Here is a 19,083-nt window from a genome sequence, read left to right as displayed (position 1 = left end):
GACTGATTGTATACACGTTTTTTTAACGTCAGACCAACGACAATGTAGACAAGCTGAAAACGGCAAGAAATTGACATACAACCTAAGTCTTTTACACCCAGTCTGCTTGATCGAGTAAGTCTTGCCACTGGTGTTCTTTTAACCAGAAATTTTGAGTGTGAAAGTGCTTGTGATGAACCAATGTAGTGATTCAATAGCTGCAAGGAAACCATGATCTTAGTTAAGAGCATGGCCGAGTATTGTCTGATACGAATCTCGAAGATGACAATGGGTTTTCGTGAGAAACTGGAATATTTATTGTTGAATTAAGTTGGGATGCTGATACCGATGGCGATAATGAAGAGGGAACCGAACTGACGTGACCAGAAGATTCAAATCAAAAAAAGCAGAGGGCTATTTATAATCCAACTTGACGCCCTCCATTATCGCAACACAAGTTTGTTATGCCTCAGTGCTTCATGACTTTTTTTTTTTCACGCCTATCATTACGGAATCGAGACGAAGAAACTATTCACCCAACAGCCAATCAACCTTGAAACGTTATACTTCTATATCCTACACCAACTGGCATTGGGACCTTGTTCGTGCTATCCGCCAAGCTTTTCATGGTAAGTTCCCCTTGCCCTGAGACAAGTGGTAAACAGAACCAACCAGTGGGGCTGCGATAAGTAAATTGTCCGTAGAGTATCCTGCTACAGTAATGTTTGCGCAAACCTGGCCGAACTAGAACTTTCAAGTTGTTATGGCTCTTTCACTTATCTCGAGCCCGCTTGTTTCCTTTCTTCAAAGTGTGTACCGCGCTTGTGTCATCTCAAGCAGACAATGGGAGTGCGCGATCATATGTACTGAGAATTTGTCTGCAAAATTCAGAGTCGGACCCACATGTCATTGACGATTTCTCTAACTTGGCCACGTCCCTCCCTCAACCCGCGGAGTGGTAAAACACTGGAGCGATTTCTCTAGTGCGACAAACTGCTGGAGGCTTAACACAACAATACTGTGTTGTTGAGCTTCCTACACAGGCTCGATCTGTTTCTGTGACAGTATGTTGTGTACACACTGTGAGATGATTTGTGGCCAGGTTTGCCAACGAATTGCGACTGCGGGACCCGCCCGCCAATTTCTGGAGCGGGAGACCAGCAGGTCCGAGCTCTCTTCCCCTTACAAAGCCCTCCGTCGGGCCAGCCGACGCCAAGAGGCGCTCCGCCGGCTGGGCATTCCGTCGTCGACGGACAGCTGCTCGTATGAGAGCGGCTGCGGTTCTTCCCGGGAAGGAGACGAGCAGGGCTCGGAAGCGTGGGAGGAGGACCAAACGGGCCCAGAGTCGGCGGCGGCAGACTGGAACTACATCGCGACGGGACGGACCACGACCATTGAGCACAGGGGTCCACAGGCAGCTGGATGAAGTCCAGCTCGGGTGTATTTTACATCCGCCCAAGGCCCCTGACTTATCACGGAGGGCCTGGTACAGCCTGGGCTGGCGCGAAGCGCCCTCGCGCCGAAGCGCGAGGGCGCTTCGCATTGGGAATGGGAGATGCTCCGCATCGGGTGCTCTGCACCCCCGGTCCCGGGAGGCTTAGGCAAGTCAGCAAGGCCCCTACCCTGAGCGTAATCGGTGGCTTGCGGCGGGTACGGCCGGCCGGCACCCGGGTCCGTCCACTTTTCTCTGGAAATTCAAGGACCCGGCACGGCATCCGGCAACGCTGGGCGGATATCCCGCGGGAGCGGTGACCCCATTGCCATCTCTAGGGAGTTGCACTCATGATTCCTTTGGAATGGACCGTTCCCAAATGGCAAACTGGCTTCATAGAACATCCTTATCTATGGCTTCAGGAATCAGATCAACATCTCATGGAAATAATAAGCCTATTTTTCTGTGTAGAGCAGAAACAGATGAACAATTGACATGAAGCTTAGGCCGCAGAAACAAACACATGAATTAATAGGTGAAGGAATAAAACAATTTGAAGTAATCCTCAACTTGTGAATATGTTGTTCAGTCAATGAGAGATTTGATTTTTCCCAAGGTGATGGTGAGGAAATTTGGGTTGATTATATTGTTTAAAGCTTTCAGATGTTCATAGTGCTTGGATGTCAAGCTTTGTGGGGACTTTATAGGTTTGGAACAAAATTGAAAATATCTAGTCTTGTAAATAAGATTGACATATTGTATACCATCCAATATGCTTTGTATAGTTTCATCTTTGAAACCTGCAAACAATCGCTTGAGTGAAGTCTTGAAATGTTCATGATCCGAATGATGACGATCAAGTCTTGCTATGATCTCCCAAAACAGAATCCTTTTTTGGTCGTCTAGAACGTTGGTCATTAACTCTTCAAACTTTTCAGGATACTTCATTTCTTCCATTGATTTTCTCTTGCTGGGAGTGTCTGTTTTTTTGGTCCACTTGACAACTTCTGATAATATTTTCTTTTGCAAATCAGTTAGCTGAGAAAGCAGTTTCTTGTGTTCTTGAACCATCCTCTTTGGTTCTACTGAATCTGATTCAAATGAATAATAAGAATCAATATCATCAAATGTTTTAGCTATTTCTTCAAATTGTTGTTCATATTTGTCATGGTTTATATTCCATTTCAAAATCATTGGTAATTGTATCCTTTGTCCAGTGTTCTGGTTTCTTGCGTTCATATGAAAGATAATGTCAACTAAGCTGTTCAATCTTTGAACATAGGAATCCTTGTGTGAACTTGGGATGTAATGACTGGATGATCCATTCTCTAATGCTACAGTTCATTTTGCAAAAAAAGTAGAATACAATCCTCAGCATATTTGTATTCCGCTTGTTCATCTGTGAGATTTTAGGGATGTGCTAAAACCAACACCACTCACCACTGACTTCATGGGCAGTTTCTGATGCTCTGACTCCCCCTGATTGAACAGGCAATATGGATTTCACTTTTTTTTTAACAGCCAGACCAATTATACAGAAAAGATCATAATCAAAATTAGTGATGTGAAGGCATATTCCTGATCTTCTATTTGATGGTAAGAAAAGATAGAAAGATTGACATACTTGCTAAGACTTTCACATCTCCTTTGTTTTGTTGAATGCCTCTAGTGGAGGCTAATTGACTGAGTGATGGTGCTCTCTTCACCAGGAGTTTTGAGTGAGAAAGTGTGTGTGCTGAAACGCTATAGAGATTCAATAGCTGTAAGGAAACCAAGATCCTGGTCAATAACATGGCTAGGTAGGAATCCCACAAAATGATGATGAAGGAACCGGGGTGTTCAAGAAGGGCAGGAGTATTTATTTTTGGAGGGATTCTGGAATTTTATGGAAATGATGATTATGATGAGGGGATTGGGGTGATCAAAAGATTTGGACTAAACTGCAAACTGTGGACTATTTAAAATCCAACTTGATTTCCCCTATCCACACATAAGAAATACAAGTACCCACACTTATGTTTTATTACTGAGTCCTACGTACATATATATTTCTTCCATACCTAGCATTGGAAATTGTAAGATTGTCTTATCAACAAATCAACCATGAAACCTTATCCTTCTGTGTCCTGTATCCACTAGGACCTTGCCCGTGCTATCCACCAAGTGTTGTACGGTCTTTGTATGGTGAGTTTCCTGCCTTCCCTAAGACAACTGGTAAATAGGACCAACAAGTAGGTCCCTGCCAACTACAGTATCTGTACTTCAAGATGCCTCTGGTAGAGTATACATACTGAAGTATGTGTACTGTTTGTGAAAACCTGGCCGGACTTTCATGGGCATTTCCAGGTTTGTTTCTCCTGTTCAAAAGGTGTACAGCCTGTGTATCAACAAGTCATATTGAATTCCCCAGAAAAAATCAAATTCAGACCGACATGCCTTTGGCAATTTCTCTATTGTCCTTTGCAGAACTGTTGGATTATTTTTTCAGTTTTTCCAGTTTTGCTATACAATTAACTCTATGTAATTTAAACTTCAGACCAAAATTTAGGCAATCATTGCATTTAAACTTTTTTAAGCACAAGCAGATGAAAAAAAGATCCAAAAGGCTTGCCAGCTAACCTTAAACAAACCTTGCTTTAAAACTTTCTCCAGCACATGCATCAGACATGTGCCTGTCAATTGCTGCAAATAGAGCAGCATTAAGTTTGCCTCAATTTTTCAGATTATGCAACCATCAAAACTGGAAAGATTGAGGAAACGTCCAACAGACAATAGCTAGGAAAACCTATCCGGATCCCTCGGAGGGGCCGGCCTCGGGGTCACGCTGCGTGCGACCTTGTCGGAGGTGTGGATTTGGCAGGATTTGGCTTAAACTTGTTAGCCCAGTGCCTCCTTCGAGTGTTCAAGCACCGGTCGACTCAGAGTCACGCGGATCTGTTTCTGTGCGAGTAGGGTACATATCACAGAAGCTGTGAACGGTGTGTTTGTGTGGCTGCGGCTGCGGGCGAGGCCAGCCACGTGCTGGACACTCCGCGGGCAACAGCACTCCCGCCTCGACCCACCACACACTCAGCTCAGCCCCAGCCTCGAGACGACGACGACGACGACCGCTTACACAGATACATAAGATGACGCTTCTGCTCAACCACTCGCTCGACCAGGTGCGCCGGTCGAGGAACGCGGGCCAGGCTGGCGAGGCCCCCGGCGGCAAGCTGCGCCAAGTGAGCATCCGCCGATCCTCTCTTGCTCCCGGCCTTGCGCGCGAGCCCAGCCCGCTGATCCCCGGGACTCTTCCTGTCCCTCCACCCCGACCTTTCAAGTCGAACGATTCCTGGAAACACGACCTCTTCGAGCACGGCGAGTCCAAAGCCGGCTCCCACCCGCCCCGACTGCTGCATGCCGATGATCGCCCCGGGTTAGCCCCTCTTCCTTCTGACACTGCACCAAACCCCACCTGAAGCTCGTCTGATGATCGTAATCTTTGGGGGGGGGGGAATAAACGATCTCTAGCGATGAAGACGTCGACCAAGGCCGCTCGACCTCGTTGCTCATCACCAACCTGCACTACGACGTCAGTGAAGCCGAGCTGGAGGTGAGTCTGCGAGATGATGTGCGCCCGCGTTCCGCGTTGACTGAGTCTTGGTTGCATGGCCAGGCCCTCTTTTCGCAAATCGGCAAGATCGATCGTGGGCCGTTCATCAAAGTACGCGCATGTCATCCTATGGTGTTTTCTTCTCCGCTCCACGCCACTTGCACACTTGAGAGCGCACTTTGTGTTTGTGAACCGTGCGATACGATTCGATCCCATCGTCCCCAACGCCAACCCGGCGGATCTCCGTTTGCTCGCAAGACCATTTTACCCCCAAACAGCGATGATGATGTGCTCAACCGACTCCTTTGTCCTCCCTGCGTTTGTGCTGTGCGACTCTTGTTCGCCGACTGCATAGGTGTGCCCGACGCTGCTCAGTGTGTGTGTGTGTGTGTGTGTGCAAGTAGTAGCGAGCCAGAGACTAACGCCCAGGGCGTTTTTGCCGGCACATGAAGTTTGATCACTCAGGCCGGGCGACGGAGGGCTTGGCGTTTGTGGCCTATGCCAACGAGAGCCACGCCGAGGCGGCCATCGAAGCGTTCCATGGAGCGTCTGCTAAAGGTCCTTTTGTCTGGTTCCCATCTTCTTTCTCTTTTGACTGACTGGTTCGGTATGCAGGTCAGCCGATCGGTGTCCAGTTCGAACACTCCATCCCGGGCTGGGTTCGGTCGGCTCTCGGGATGAATAGACACCAGGTGGCCAGCGAGGGGCTCCCGGCGACGTTTGGGCTCTTGGGCCGGATGCAGCAGGACAGGTAAGCCGCGCGAGAAAAGAAGACGACGACGAGGATGGGGCAACTGACGAGATGATTGGTTGCAGACCCCCTCGAGGCCGGGCGCACTTCTCGCCCTACGACGCCGGTCGGCCGCGCGGCCCGCGGGCCTCGTTCCCGCCGGTGGGCAAGGCGCGGGCGGGGTTGGACGGGCGGGAGCAGCGCCGGACGGGGGAGCTCTACGGCGGCGGGGTGCGTGCGCGGGGCGGGCCTGGGCCGCGCAGCGCTGGCCGGGCGCGATGGCCCGGCGAGCGTGCTGGGGGCAGCCGTGGGGCGGCGAAGAGTGCGTCTGAGCTGGACAGGGAGCTGGAGGCGTTCATGGGCTCGTCCTCGTCTGCTGCTGCTGCTGCTGGTACCCAGGCGGATGTGCAGATGGCGGAATAGTCTTTGTTTTCCACTCTGTATTTGTTTTTTTTTTTTTTTTTTTTTTTTTTTACAATGCAAGAACACATCTTCTGAGCTGCTGTGAGTGTGTGTACATGTGGGTGTCTTCCTCTTCCGGACAGCCTCTCCTGCGCAGAACCACCATGGCCCGCCGCCGCCCACCACCGAGCGAGCTCGTCGGCCAGCTCAGCAGCCTCGCCGCCAGCCTGCCCTTCGCAGACACACACCCAAAGCCAGCCCCAGCCCCAGCCCCAGCCCCAGCCCCAGCACCCGCCAGCAGCAGCCAGCCCAGCCATCGAGGGAGCCTCAGGCGGGAGATGATGGCCCAGCTGGCATGCACACAGGCACTCCTCGAGGCAGACCCAGCGCACCTGCTCAGCCTCGACGACTTCAGCCAGCACAAGAAAGTAAGCACCACAGCAAAACCACAACACCCCAACACTGACAACCACATCCCCACAGAACATCGCGCGACTCGAACACCAGCTCAGCGCAGCCACCGCAAAACTCACACTCGAACTCAACCACCTCCCACTCCTCAAGCACCTCCACCACCACAACCAGACCCTCCACACCCAGCTCACCCACCTCCGCACAGCCTCCCTCCAGCACCTCGTCGCCATCCTCGCCCTCGGATTCAACCGGCTCGAACACCAGCAGCCCCCCAGCCCAGCCTCATCCATCCCCAGCCACAGAACATTCGACGGCCCACACCTCTTTGCCAACAGCAACACCCCAGAAAGAAAGCCCGCCCCCCCAGGCACCCATCGGCTCAAGCAAGAAATCGACTCGCTCAAGTCACTGCTGAGTGCCCGGGATGCGACCATCGCCGAACAGGCCTCAGACCTCAGCCTGCTCGAGCTCGAAGTCGAGACCCTCAAGCAGTCACTGGCAGACCAATCCACCACCCACAAGCAGCAAGCCTCCGCCCGATCCCGCGCCGAGCGGAGCCAGATCGACTCCCTCCGCAAGGAGAACGGCCAGCTGAGCCAGGCACTCGACGCCGCCAGGGAACAGGCCTCGGCCAGAGAGCAAGAACTCGCGCTCGCCAAGAAGGAGAACTCCAACCGCCAGAGCGAGCAGATCTCCGAGCTCAACAAGACCCTCGCCACCCGCGCACGCGAGGCCGACGAGCGTGCCCGCGAAGCCTCCCACTCGCACGCCGCACTCGAGAGCCAGATCGCCAAGCTCACCGCAGACCTCGAATCGACCCGCGAACTGGGCGCACGCGCGCTCGACGGGCGCGACGAGCGAGTGGCGGAAGGCGATGCGAGATATGCCGCGCTGGAGGCCGCCCAGCAAGCCGAATGGCAAGCCCTGGCCGCCCGACTCACCACCCTCAGCACCAAGCTCCACGAGCAGCACCCGCAGGCCCGGCTAGTCATCCCGCCCGTCCAGCCCGGCCAGCAGGCCCAGTTCGTCGACCGTCTCGTGGACGCATTGGACGCGTACCTCTCCGGCGCCCTCGCGCTCCTGGCCGCGCCGCCCCCAGAGGACGACCAGGGCCTGCGGGAGCAGCTCGACCAGGCGCGGCGCTCGCACGAGCACGAGCGCCGCGAGCTGGCGGACAAGCTGGCCCTGCTGGAGGCCGAGAAGCAGGCGGCGGCCCACGGCCAGCGGGAGGACGAGGGCATGGAGGCCGAGCGCCGGGAGCTGGAGGCCGCCCGGCTCGAGCTCGCCGCGCTCCGCCAGCAGCTCGCCGCATCCGCCCCGGAGGACCCCGTGCCGACGATCGAGCGGACCCTGCGCGAGCTCTGGAAACGCCTCCCGCCCAACCTCGAGGCCCGCGCCGCCGCCAGCCTGGACGCCGACCTGTCGAGCCTCAGGGCCGGCTACGAGCCGCCCCCGCCGCCGCCGCCGCCGCCGCCGCCGAAGAAGCTCGGCATCTCGGCCGGCGCGAGTCTCGGCGGCCTGTTTGGGCTCGGCAAGCGCGCCTCGCCCGCCCCGCCGCCCTCCTCCGCCTCCTCCGCCGACGACCATCCCGCCCCCGCACCGCACCCTTCCGCCCCGGAGTTCTCCGTCGAACTCGCGCTCGACAGGCTCCGCTTGCTCGTCGACAGCGACGCCAGGATGGTCGACAGACTGTTCCTGTACGAGGCCGAGAAAGACTCCCACAAGAGCAACTCGCTGCGCGCCCAGAAGCTCGTCACCGAGTCGCAGGACGCGCTGCGCATCTACCAGGCCCAGGTCCGTCTCCCTTCCATCTGTCTTATCCTCGCTCTTGCAACTAACGGTTTCTTTGTGCAGGTCAAGGAGCTGGAGGAGAGGCTCGAGTATGCGGATACGCAGTCGGCGGCGATGCTGGAGAAAGTGAACGTGAGTGGGCACGAATTGTGTGTGTGTGTGTGTGTCAGAGAGGAGGGGTTGACGGAGCTGTGCGGGCAGGACCTGATGGAGAGCGAAGAGAAAGCGCACATGCTCGGGCGGCGGGCGGAGGCGACGATCCAGAAGTACCAGAGCGAGCTGAGCGAGCTGAGGGCCCAACTGGCCATCCAGGCCGCGCCCCCCCCGTCCTCCGAGGGGGACAAGAAGCTGGCGACGGAGGTCCAGACGCTCAAGGACCAGCTCGAGGACCTCACCGACGAGCTCGTCGACCTGCGCGCCCGCGAGCTCAAGCTCAGGGAAACCTTCCTCGCCGAGCTCGACGAGCTCAACCAGGCCAACTCGGCCCTCAAAGCCAAGAACAAGGCCCTCGAACGCGCCCTCAAGACCCAGTAACCCCCCCCCCCCCCCCCCCCTCCCCCTCTTGCTGTTCTCGTGTTTCTTGCGGCTTTGGGCTCGCCCGTCTTCCGCTGCCCTCGTTTTTCCTCTCTCTGTCTCAGCGTCTGTGCCGCCCAGAGTTTCCTCCCCGCGCCAGTCGCTCTGCTTCCCCGCCGATCCTCCTCTGTCCCGGCATCCCGCCCCGGCTGCACACACACACCTCTTCCCCGCATGTATCTCCGTCCATCCCCGTTTGTTGTGCTGGCTCTGCTGTCTTACCGTCGTCGTAGTACCTGTATTCGCAGGAGGCCCCAGCCCGCTCGTTGTTCTTCCCGTCCACCGCCGGGTGCGAGTCCCTTGCCGTACATCCCGAGAGAGGCGCGCACATGCGGGCCCCATGTCCTTTTCGGGGCGCAGGGAAAAGGAACATATCCCCGTCTCCTCGACGAAGCACCCACACACAGCGTGCTTGGCCGCCACTGTCTGCGACAAACGCCGCCCGATCCTTGTCCACTGACGCAGCCCGAGCAGAGGGACACCGGAGAAAAAACACTCGCCGCGGCTCGTCACATCTTCGGCCTTGACTCGGCCCGCGATTGTCATCATCCGCAGTCGTTTCGCATACACAGGCCTCAACCTTCATGATGTGTTTCTCCTAGTGTTGACGTGTTCCTGTATTTTTTAGTCATCATAGTTTCTCCATCTTTTATGCCACGTCACAGGATTTTTTTTTTTTTTTGGAGATATGTACAATATGTCACACTAGGTGGATGTGGCTGTTACTCGTCAGGACTCAGGACAGCCTGGTCAGACCAGTCCCTGATCACACCTGACGCTACCGCACTAATTGTATGGTCTCGCACCACTCTAGGCCTCTGACGCGCTATGACAACACTCTGTCGCATTGAGCGCTCGCCCGTAATAGTTGAGGCCTCCCTCAAATATGGTGATGAAGAAGAGCTCATGGCGCGGTACAACATGCTATGCATGATCCCACCGAGCACCATACAAAAACAGTATCACGAATTGTACTCATTTTGATTGCGTGTGTCAAGCAGACTCGGTGTCCCACTTGCCCATCCATGAAGCGCTGCAAAATGGCCCAACAACTGAGCGATATGGGCCGCGTTTCACCCATCTCTGAGTGGCACATCGGTCCGGCTATTTCTACTGGCATCCTCATTCGCTTTCGTCCCCTCCAGCCATCCTCCAAGTTGTCGGGTAGACTCATCACTAGTTTTCGAGATGAAGCTGATTTTCTTCGTAGTCCCAGTTGAGTGATAGTGATTGGTTGACAGTTAGCTAGCTAGCCAGATGAGAAAAGCGAGGGACTGACTGTAAACCTGTTGCCATTTTCAGCTTATCGGCTCATTAGCAGCTTCCCCATGGGCGCCGTTTCTTCCAGGCGCAAGGCCGGAGGTTCCTGCCGAGGACGTGGGAGAGACAATGGCCGAGGACTGGGCGGCGGTGCCTTACGAGGATATGGGGGAGGATGGGATGCCGAGCATCCGCGCGGACTGGCGCCTTCTGGACGCCGCCCCCTTTGCGCCCGGCGCTCCTCACCAGCCCCGTCCTCGAGCGGCCAGCGAGAGCCCGCCGTCGGGCCATCCCGAGGCGCTCCCGGAGGCGCCCGGCCAAGAGGTGCCTAATACCCCCGACGCAGCGGCCGCTGAGCATTCGCAGGCCATCCATCATCAGACTGGCAGCCATGCGCCGCTCGGAACGGAATACCCCGCCGCACACCCGGCGCCGATCCCGGCCTGAACCGGGGGACATGCAGGCGGCGCCTTCTTCCTGCATATTAACGCTTCACTCACCGGGAAATTAAGCGGAAAGACATCCACGTAAAGGCCGTTCTTTGGGACGAAAAAACAGACTCGTAGCCTCCGTTGGCAATCGATGTGTTCTCTGGATTCTTGTGCACTCGTTCTCTGTGATCCTCCCCGGCTTTCTTTCTTCTGGATTAGCATCGTAAACCTCAATAATTCTAGACTCCCAAAAAGACCCCAACGATATATGTACGGCTCTGTTATTTAGACTTTTCCTTTCAAGCAGCTCTCTGTTCTCTCTCCTGCACGCCATGATGGCCACCAGGAATCCATCCTTCTGCGCCCCCAGATGTCCTCGCCAGCGTCCAATCGATCAGCATCCAAACACGCTTTTTAGCAGACTTTTTCTTTCCTGCTTGAGGGGCTCTACTCGATGGCCCGATGAGCACGGCCCCCAAAATCGACCTGGCACTCTGTTTCTGCGCAGCGGATGGCGGGTGGTGTTGGCTGCAGACCCGAAGAGCTCGGCATGCTCGGCGAGAGCGGCTCGATGGCGGCGCGCCTCTCTGGCCCACTTAAACGCCGTGGCCAGTCTGACCCGCCGGGCTTTGCTGCTTCTTGCCGCTTTAATCGTGGTCTTTGTCTCTTGTTGTTTTGGGCATGAGGCTGGCTCGACTCTTCTCCAGATCCATGCCCACCGGCGTTTCTCCGGTGTGTCTGTGAAGCCTGGAGAGCGACCAGCAGCCGCAGCCGCTCTCTGCTCGTTTTAATCTCGTTACCACCCAATCCCCTGCGCCTTCTCCTTTAGCGGCGGATGCATGTCCAGCAAGCGGCCTTTCCCCTCACACCTGAATCTCTGCTTCAACTTGCATCTCCCTTTCCAACCATTTCTTTGGTTCTGTAGTCTTCTTTTCTTCGCCCTAGGGGGTGTCAGTACACCATCGTCTTCCTTCGTTTTTGTTCCCGTGCATTGGTTCGGAGTACATAGTTGAACCTTGTAGTGAGAGTTGAAAGGAGATGAGGTAGGATGAGGTCCATACATAATCGTCGTGGGTGGTAATTCGGAGGAGGGTTACGATTGGAGGGGGGTCTAAACAGATACAAGAAGAGAGATGACGTCATTGCGGATGCCAACGCAGGCTGCAACATCGACCACCCGCAAAGGATTGCGACATTGACCTCAAGAGAAACTCACATCATCAAGTAAAGGGTCGTATTCGGAAATGACGCTGCTGGCGACGGTCGGGACGGCCTACGGGATCCAGGCCTTATGTGCGGCCTTCGCGGTCCCCCTGCAAACCGAAAAGTATGTCGATCTCTGCCTCTTAAGCTTAACAGTGTCTCCTGGGGTGGACATTTACTTCTGAACCCAAACTGGTCGTCTGAAATGTGTGCTTGAAGGTACTACGATCTGTCGGGCTCGGCGACTTTCCTGACCTGCACCGTTCAGTCCCCTCTCTCCCTTTGCGTAAACATCATTTTGTAATGGCTGTTCTGCAGAGCTAACCCTCTTCGTTCGTGGGCATCTTGGACACAGGCCGTCTCGCTCTACTACCCCTCCTTGCGCTACAAACTGCTCCACAATCTCGCCGCACCCTTGCCCAGTCTCTCCAGCTTCCATCGGAGACAACTGATCATGAGCGGGTTGACGTGTCTTTGGGCGACCCGACTTGGAAGCTTTCTGTACCAAGTCCGTCTCTCTCTCTCTCCCTCTCTCGAACTAGTCACTTTCTATGAATGTTTAGAAAAGCTATTGGAAGTGAATTGGCATCCTAATCCCGTCCCCCCTGCATCTTTTTTTTTCTGTGCAGCGGATCAAGAAAAGCGGGAGTGATTCTAGGTTCGATGAGATCAAGCGTGATCCGGTCCGTTTCTTCAGTGCCTGGATGTGAGCACGCCCCCGATCTAAATTGTAGCCCGAAAGAGGCGGCTGATTGGGATTTTGGACTCTTCGTAGGGCGCAGGCCTCGTGGGTCACTCTCACCGCATTTCCGGTTTATGCAGTAAGCCCCCGCCCTCGACTGGGATTTTCTGATGTTTTCACTCAACTTCTAACAGCGCATTTTTTTTTCTTATTCTTAGGTTAATTCTGTCCCCGCTGCGCGCCAACCCGCGTTGGGCTTGACTGGATCGTTGGGTACCGGGTTATGGGTGGCATCATTCCTCTTCGAGGTGTAAGCCTGTCTGTCCATCATCCAGCGAGATTGGGCGAGTGTTCGGGGTTTCCTGAAAAGATTGTTTCGTATTCATCATAACACAGCGTGGCCGATCAACAAAAAACTAAGTGGAGAGAAGAGAAGATGAAGAAGATCCACAGCGAGCAGTTCATCAGTAGCGGACTGTGGAGCGTCAGTCGCCATCCGAACTACGTGGGAGAAGTGATGCTCTGGACGAGCCAGGTGTTGATTGCCTGGCCAGCGCTTCCGGGTAATTACTACCGACCTTGACTTAAACCAGCCAAAGAAATCTGATCGAGTAACGTTTTGCTTTCTCTGGACTGTCGATCGGACGAGGATAGTGTGGATGCGCTTGATGAGCTGTCTGAGTCCCATATTGGAGTATCTGCTGATCACCAAAGTCAGCGGCTTGCCGCCTCTCGAAACCAAGGCTGATAAACAGTTCAAAGATAACTCCGAATACCAGGCCTATAAGGCCCGTACTCCCGTCTTTTGGCCTAAGCTCTGGTGATCTTTCTTTTCTATTCCGGCCTGCTCACGATACACAAGCCATACGCGCTCGAACCTCATGGTTCCTTCTCAACACCTTTCTCTCTATCCTATGTATGCTATATTTTTTGTAAATGTTCAATGAAGTGAAAAGAATTGTGTGTTGTGGGATTTGAACCCACGACCTTCTACATTCATGAGAGCTGCTCTAATACCACTGACACTGCGGGCATCTCAATGTCGCTGCGGACCGCAGCGACATCTGACGATTCAGTGGGGATTCGAACCCCGCGCAACAAGTATTGCAGTGACACTTCAGCCGGCCACCGGGGTATGTACACACAACGCACCTCTTGATGGCCGGCACAACGACCGGTCACCGAGAGGAGTACGCACTCCTCTCGATGGCTGGCCCAAGGACCGGCCATCAGGAGGAGTCCTTGTGCCGGCCATTGAGAGTTGTCCACACTCCTCTCGATGACCAGCATAACGACTGGTCATTGGGAGGAGGAGTCCACACTCCTCTCGATGACCAGCACAAGGACCGGTCATTGGGAGGAGGAATCCATACTCCTCTCAATGCCAACACAGGCCGGCGTCGAGAGGAGTACATGCACCTCGATGCCCGGTCTGTGCCGTCCATCGAGGGAAGTGTGTATGTACTCCTCCCGATGACCAGGCCTTGGGCCAGCCATTGAGAGGAGTGCGTACTCCTCTCGGTGACCGGTCGTTGTGCCGGCCATTGAGAGGTGTCTGTACTCCTCTTGACGCCGGTGTGTGCTGGCATCAAGAGGAGTGTGGACTCCTCCCGATGACCGGTCCATGAGCTGGTCACCGAGAGGAGTGAGAGGAGTGTGTAATCCTCTCAATGGCCGGCACAAGGACCGGTCATCGAGAGGTTGTTATGTATTGGTGGCCGGCTGTCCAAAGGCAAATCGATCAGCCGGCCAGATGTCGCTGCAGCTGACGCTGCATTCTGATATGCAGCGTCATGATGTCGCTGCGGCCCGCAGCGACAGCGGGATGCCTGCAGTGTGAGCTAAACACACATTGGTCTTACAGGTAACTGTTGGATGATACAATGATAAGGCTCCGCCACACATATTGGGCATGAAGCACATATTCCATCAATTCCAACAGCCCCCCTTGCTTCATGCCCCATTGAATCAATATGGGAACACAAATATAACAAGGGTTTTTGCCAATGTTCAATTCAGTTCACTCATGAGCTACGAGACTGTAAATCTGTAAATGTTCAATGAAGTGAAAAGAATTGTGTGTTGTGGGATTTGAACCCACGACCTTCTACATTCATGAGAGCTGCTCTAATACCACTGAGCTAAACACACATTGGTCTTACAGGTAACTGTTGGATGATACAATGATAAGGCTCCGCCACACATATTGGGCATGAAGCACATATTCCATCAATTTACAGATTTACAGTCTCGTAGCTCATGAGTGAACTGAATTGAACATTGGCAAAAACCCTTGTTATATTTGTGTTCCCATATTGATTCAATGGGGCATGAAGCAAGGGGGGCTGTTGGAATTGATGGAATATGTGCTTCATGCCCAATATGTGTGGCGGAGCCTTATCATTGTATCATCCAACAGTTACCTGTAAGACCAATGTGTGTTTAGCTCACACTGCGGACATCTCGCTGTCGCTGCGGCGTGCTGCGTCTGCTGACGAATCAGGCCGGAATCGAAACTTGCGCGACATGTGAAACCTTCGGCTTTGCCGCGACACTTGGCTGGCTGATCCGTCACTTCGCCTGACTTCAATGCATGTTCACACAAGACTACCCCGTGATCAGCAGCACCTTGGAACAATTCCACACGGACTTCACCAGAAAATGCAGCTCTGCACCTGCTCTCGATGTGTTACCCACACAGTGTTCGACCAGCACGGACAACTGACTTCTGGGAAATATCTAGCTGCCCGAAGTATAGCCATTCATTGCTCGGAAGACTTCAGAAGATCTCGTCAAAATGAAACTTTTGATAACAGCGCCGATGACCTGTCCGATAGCCCACCCTTGGAACTACCGGAATCTAGTGAATACTCCGAAGACAGTGGCGCATTTTCAGGACTCGATGAAAACAAAGATAACACACATCTCTGTGAGCTAAAGTATACATTGGCTTCAGTTCTTGTCTAGTTGCTGAAATGTAAACTTGTATGTTTTACAGTCTTCATCATATTTTTTGTTAGTTGGCTACACATATTCTGCAACGTTAGCCGCGAACACTGTCGTACGGCCACTACTGTTCTTTTTAACATAATCAACAAAACTCTCAAACGACGATCATCAACCCGGAGCCTTTCAAAGATGCCGCGTGACCCTCGGACTTTAATCTCGAGGGCTGATCTGGACCCAGAGCTCGTGGATAGTATATGCTGTCAAACGTGTTTTCGCCTCTATCCCCAAGATGTCAATGCACCAATGGTTTGTGAATATAAACCTTTCACCTCATCTCGCCCCTGCGACGAAGAGCTCTTCACGCAAAAAACGACCCACCGTGGGTTCAAAGACCATGGTCGATTTCCCCACCCAAAGGCAAAAATTCTCCCTTGCTCCTTTGGTGTTCCTCGATGCCTGTACGTTTCCCAGTCGATTTTAGGCTGTTGGCAAAACCTGACACGGAAGAAGCAATTGACGCTTGGGCACGGGAACTCTCAAGATCCGATGAAGTCCTTATGGACGTACAACATGGCTCAAACTATCAAAACATGGACTGGGGTGACTCGACTCCTCCTCCTGAAAGCGCAGGCTCCGACTCAGATGACATGGAAACTTCTCTTGACAGACGAGCACCACTCAACTTGATTCTGTCTCTATTTGTGGATTGGTTTAACCCTCGAGGAAACAAAACTAGTGGCAAAGTTGAATCAACTGGCGTATTTGCCCTCACTTGTTTGAATCTTCCGCCCTTCCTCCAAAACAAGATCTCGCATATCTGCCTAGCCGGTATCACTCCCGGGCCGTATTCGCCAGACACAAGCACCATCAACCACCTCCTCAAGCCTATTGTAGATGAGCTGGGGACTTTAGAGCCTGGCGTCATGATCAAAACTCATCAGTATCCAAATGGTCGCTTCGTCCGAGTTTGATTATTATGTTTGACCGGTGACCTCCCTGCAACAAAGAAGGTCGCTGGTTTTGCCTCCCCATCTGCCACCCAGTTTTGCACTTGGTGTCATGCAAAATCCGACACCCTCGACACCCTAGAAATCGCTGCGAAGAGGTGGAAGAGTCAAACAGTCAATGCCGCAAAACGATCTCGGGATGCGAAATCATTAAACGCTCAAGAGAAAATCCTCAAAAGCACCGGTGTACGATGGTCTGAACTCAACCGTCTGACGTATTGGGATCCGGCAAAGTGTGTGGTTCTTGGGATTATGCATAACTGGCTTGAAGGGGTTTTACAGGCCCATTGGCGATATAGATGGAAATTTATTGCAGTCGCCGAAACTAGTTCGTTGAAAAAACGCCGCCGACATTCTACCTTTTCACACAGAAAGCGACCAAGGTAAACTGTGGAGGCTTTAACAATGCCAACGACCGAGGTATCTTCTAGCTCTGACGATGAAGATCAAGAATCCGACATCTTATTGGATGGTGGTGCTGATGCTGGTTTCTTCACACAAGACGACATTGTGAAATTCTGTGCAGCAATGAGCCAGGTTGTCCTGCCTCCACGTCTTTCAAAACTCCCTCCAAATCTCGGTGAAGAACAACATGGGAAATTAAAAGCCGCACAATGGTATAGCCTCTTTGCGTTCATTGTACCACTTGTCATCTTTGAGCTGTACCTAGACGACATCAGAAACATCGACAGCAAATCAAACCGAGCCAAATTTATTATGAATACTGCATACTTGATGCAATGTACACATATCCTGTTTGCACGTCAACTAAACGCCAGTCACGTCACACGTTTCGAGGTCAACTACAAAAACTACGGTGAAACGGTGCGGAATCTCTTTGCCGATGTCAAGGTCCAACCAAATCACCATTGTGCACTGCACATCCCAGATCAGATGCGAGCATGGGGGCCGTTGCCCAGGGTGGCTGAATTTGCGGGCGAGCGGCTGATTGGGTTTTTGCAGAAGATCAAGACAAATGATCTGATTGGTGAGCTATTCCTTTCACCTTGACATATTCATTTGGATGGCTGCTGATATTAGTAAAATCCAAACAGACAAGATGAACGGCACAATGATGCGACATGCTTGCCAGTTGCAACGATTGACGGAGAAACCGGAATACGGAGCGATGATGGAAGAAAACAAACCAACCTCCGAAAGAAGATCAGATAAAAAAATCAGTTTGACTGACCAAATGTACGAAGAGATCTTCAAGTACCTGGCTCGAGAGGATCCGGGAGTCATATGTAGAAGAGACACTTGCCCCATCCCCAACAACCGGAAAGTTCTGCATGGATATGCTAAACCACTTCGGTCGATTGAATGCAACGGGTTCAAAGTCGGAACAATGCAGCCGCAGAACTGTGTGGTGGCTACAATCGACGGCGAGAAACGATATGGAATAGTTAAGCAAATCTACACCTTAGAAGACCACAGACAACAGCAACGAGAATTCATTGTGCTATCACCAATCACAAATCTGTTCCCAAAAAAACTCAAGGTCCCAACTTCCCGATTCCGATACTATCTCTACCTTTATAAAGTGATTGTTGGGCAAGTGGATCACAGCAAGGCCCTCGTTGTGACTCGTGCACATGTCAACTCATTGGCGGCCTATCGTTACTTGCCGCCTTCAGTCTTTGGAATCAAGAACAATGGGATCACCCTTATCCCGGATGACCATGCACCGTTGCTTGACATTGCTTAAATGAGCTGGCACTCTGGCTTTTTTGATGCCCGATTCTCTCTAGTTTTGTATTGGTCGACTGGAAACTGAATTATACACTGGAAAGTAGTTTGACTGCTTCACCAAAACTTGTTCCGGTTTATCTTCTTTTGTTCTTTGATACATTAACTTTTGTCAAAATGTATCCGCCGAAAATCTTGTTGCCATTTTTTGCCCAATCAGATCCCTAGTCATCATGGCTGATTGCCAAGTCGCCGTGCGCTGAGGCGGCAGGGCAATTTGGTCCGCCCAGATGCCGTATCTGCTGGGCAATAGCCAAGATTGCAATGTAGACTGACCATCAGGCAGTGGGAGCCGGCCCACTTCAGAATTCCAGATCCTACTGAGTCTGTGCGAGCTGGGACGTTGATACACTGGCCCGCTTTTCCAACCGGAAAGTGGCGGGATCTGTTGGTCCGATTGAGAATCAGGCATTCCGGATCCTCGCCGCTGCTGCCCATCAAGGGAGGGGTCTTTCCCACTTGACCTGATTGCCAAAGGAATCACTGGCGAGTAGATAACCAGCACAACTCTGAGTGAGCATCTAAATGAGAAATTTGCGTTGGATTTTCGTCTGAAGGCCTCCAACAAAGGAGAGATATCTGTCATGGCTATTTACATGCTGTTTATACCAGCGAAAAGGACATTTTGAGATCTTAGTAGAAAATAACTCTTGGTTCTGTCACTACATATCAGGCTATTTAGGAAAGCTTTTGAGGTATTTGGAAAGAGTAGAAAACAGGACATTTTGAGATCTTAGTATGAAACAACTCTCGGTTCTTGGGATTTTTTTTGGGGGGTTAATGATCCAGCTCTTCGACATATTCAGAACAACTAGGAATTTTTTTTGAGGCAGATCACGATCAAAGAGAGGACAACAGTAAGCTTAAGAGATATTGAGAAGAAGAAAAA

The 19,083-nt window shown here is 52.6% G+C and overlaps 6 protein-coding genes across 6 annotated transcripts; all 6 read left to right on the top strand.

Moving 5' to 3' along the window:
- Positions 1-1,066: 1,066 nt before the first annotated feature.
- On the top strand, positions 1,067-1,405 carry PtA15_8A445 (uncharacterized protein; the record flags this gene model as incomplete). The annotated part of the gene is made up of 1 exon (XM_053171876.1): positions 1,067-1,405. The coding sequence occupies one exon, from the start codon at positions 1,067-1,069 to the stop codon at positions 1,403-1,405; it is 339 nt and encodes a 112-aa protein (XP_053023096.1).
- A 3,134-nt stretch (positions 1,406-4,539) lies between these two features.
- PtA15_8A444 (uncharacterized protein) lies at positions 4,540-8,874 on the top strand (the record flags this gene model as incomplete). Its single annotated transcript, XM_053171875.1, has 10 exons — positions 4,540-4,826; positions 4,922-5,003; positions 5,067-5,114; positions 5,456-5,561; positions 5,619-5,754; positions 5,820-6,104; positions 6,434-6,563; positions 6,619-8,343; positions 8,404-8,472; positions 8,542-8,874. 10 exons carry the CDS (start codon positions 4,540-4,542, stop codon positions 8,872-8,874), a joined length of 3,201 nt encoding a protein of 1,066 aa, XP_053023095.1.
- Positions 8,875-9,953: 1,079 nt separating this feature from the next.
- Positions 9,954-10,620, top strand: PtA15_8A443 (uncharacterized protein; the record flags this gene model as incomplete). The annotated part of the gene is made up of 2 exons (XM_053171874.1): positions 9,954-10,011; positions 10,232-10,620. 2 exons carry the CDS (start codon positions 9,954-9,956, stop codon positions 10,618-10,620), a joined length of 447 nt encoding a protein of 148 aa, XP_053023094.1.
- A 1,228-nt stretch (positions 10,621-11,848) lies between these two features.
- On the top strand, positions 11,849-13,313 carry PtA15_8A442 (uncharacterized protein; the record flags this gene model as incomplete). Its single annotated transcript, XM_053171873.1, has 8 exons — positions 11,849-11,931; positions 12,027-12,069; positions 12,163-12,315; positions 12,437-12,513; positions 12,583-12,628; positions 12,708-12,799; positions 12,886-13,052; positions 13,144-13,313. The coding sequence occupies 8 exons, from the start codon at positions 11,849-11,851 to the stop codon at positions 13,311-13,313; spliced, it is 831 nt and encodes a 276-aa protein (XP_053023093.1).
- A 1,837-nt stretch (positions 13,314-15,150) lies between these two features.
- Positions 15,151-16,409, top strand: PtA15_8A441 (uncharacterized protein; the record flags this gene model as incomplete). Its single annotated transcript, XM_053171872.1, has 4 exons — positions 15,151-15,418; positions 15,488-15,504; positions 15,628-15,817; positions 15,910-16,409. The coding sequence occupies 4 exons, from the start codon at positions 15,151-15,153 to the stop codon at positions 16,407-16,409; spliced, it is 975 nt and encodes a 324-aa protein (XP_053023092.1).
- A 1,060-nt stretch (positions 16,410-17,469) lies between these two features.
- On the top strand, positions 17,470-18,153 carry PtA15_8A440 (uncharacterized protein; the record flags this gene model as incomplete). The annotated part of the gene is made up of 1 exon (XM_053171871.1): positions 17,470-18,153. The coding sequence occupies one exon, from the start codon at positions 17,470-17,472 to the stop codon at positions 18,151-18,153; it is 684 nt and encodes a 227-aa protein (XP_053023091.1).
- Positions 18,154-19,083: the final 930 nt, after the last annotated feature.

The sequence above is a fragment of the Puccinia triticina genome, chromosome 8A (assembly GCF_026914185.1).
Source record: "Puccinia triticina chromosome 8A, complete sequence".
NCBI lineage: Eukaryota > Fungi > Basidiomycota > Pucciniomycetes > Pucciniales > Pucciniaceae > Puccinia > Puccinia triticina.
The sequence above is the reverse complement of the archived record's forward strand: the minus strand, read 5'-3'. Positions and strand labels throughout refer to the sequence as shown.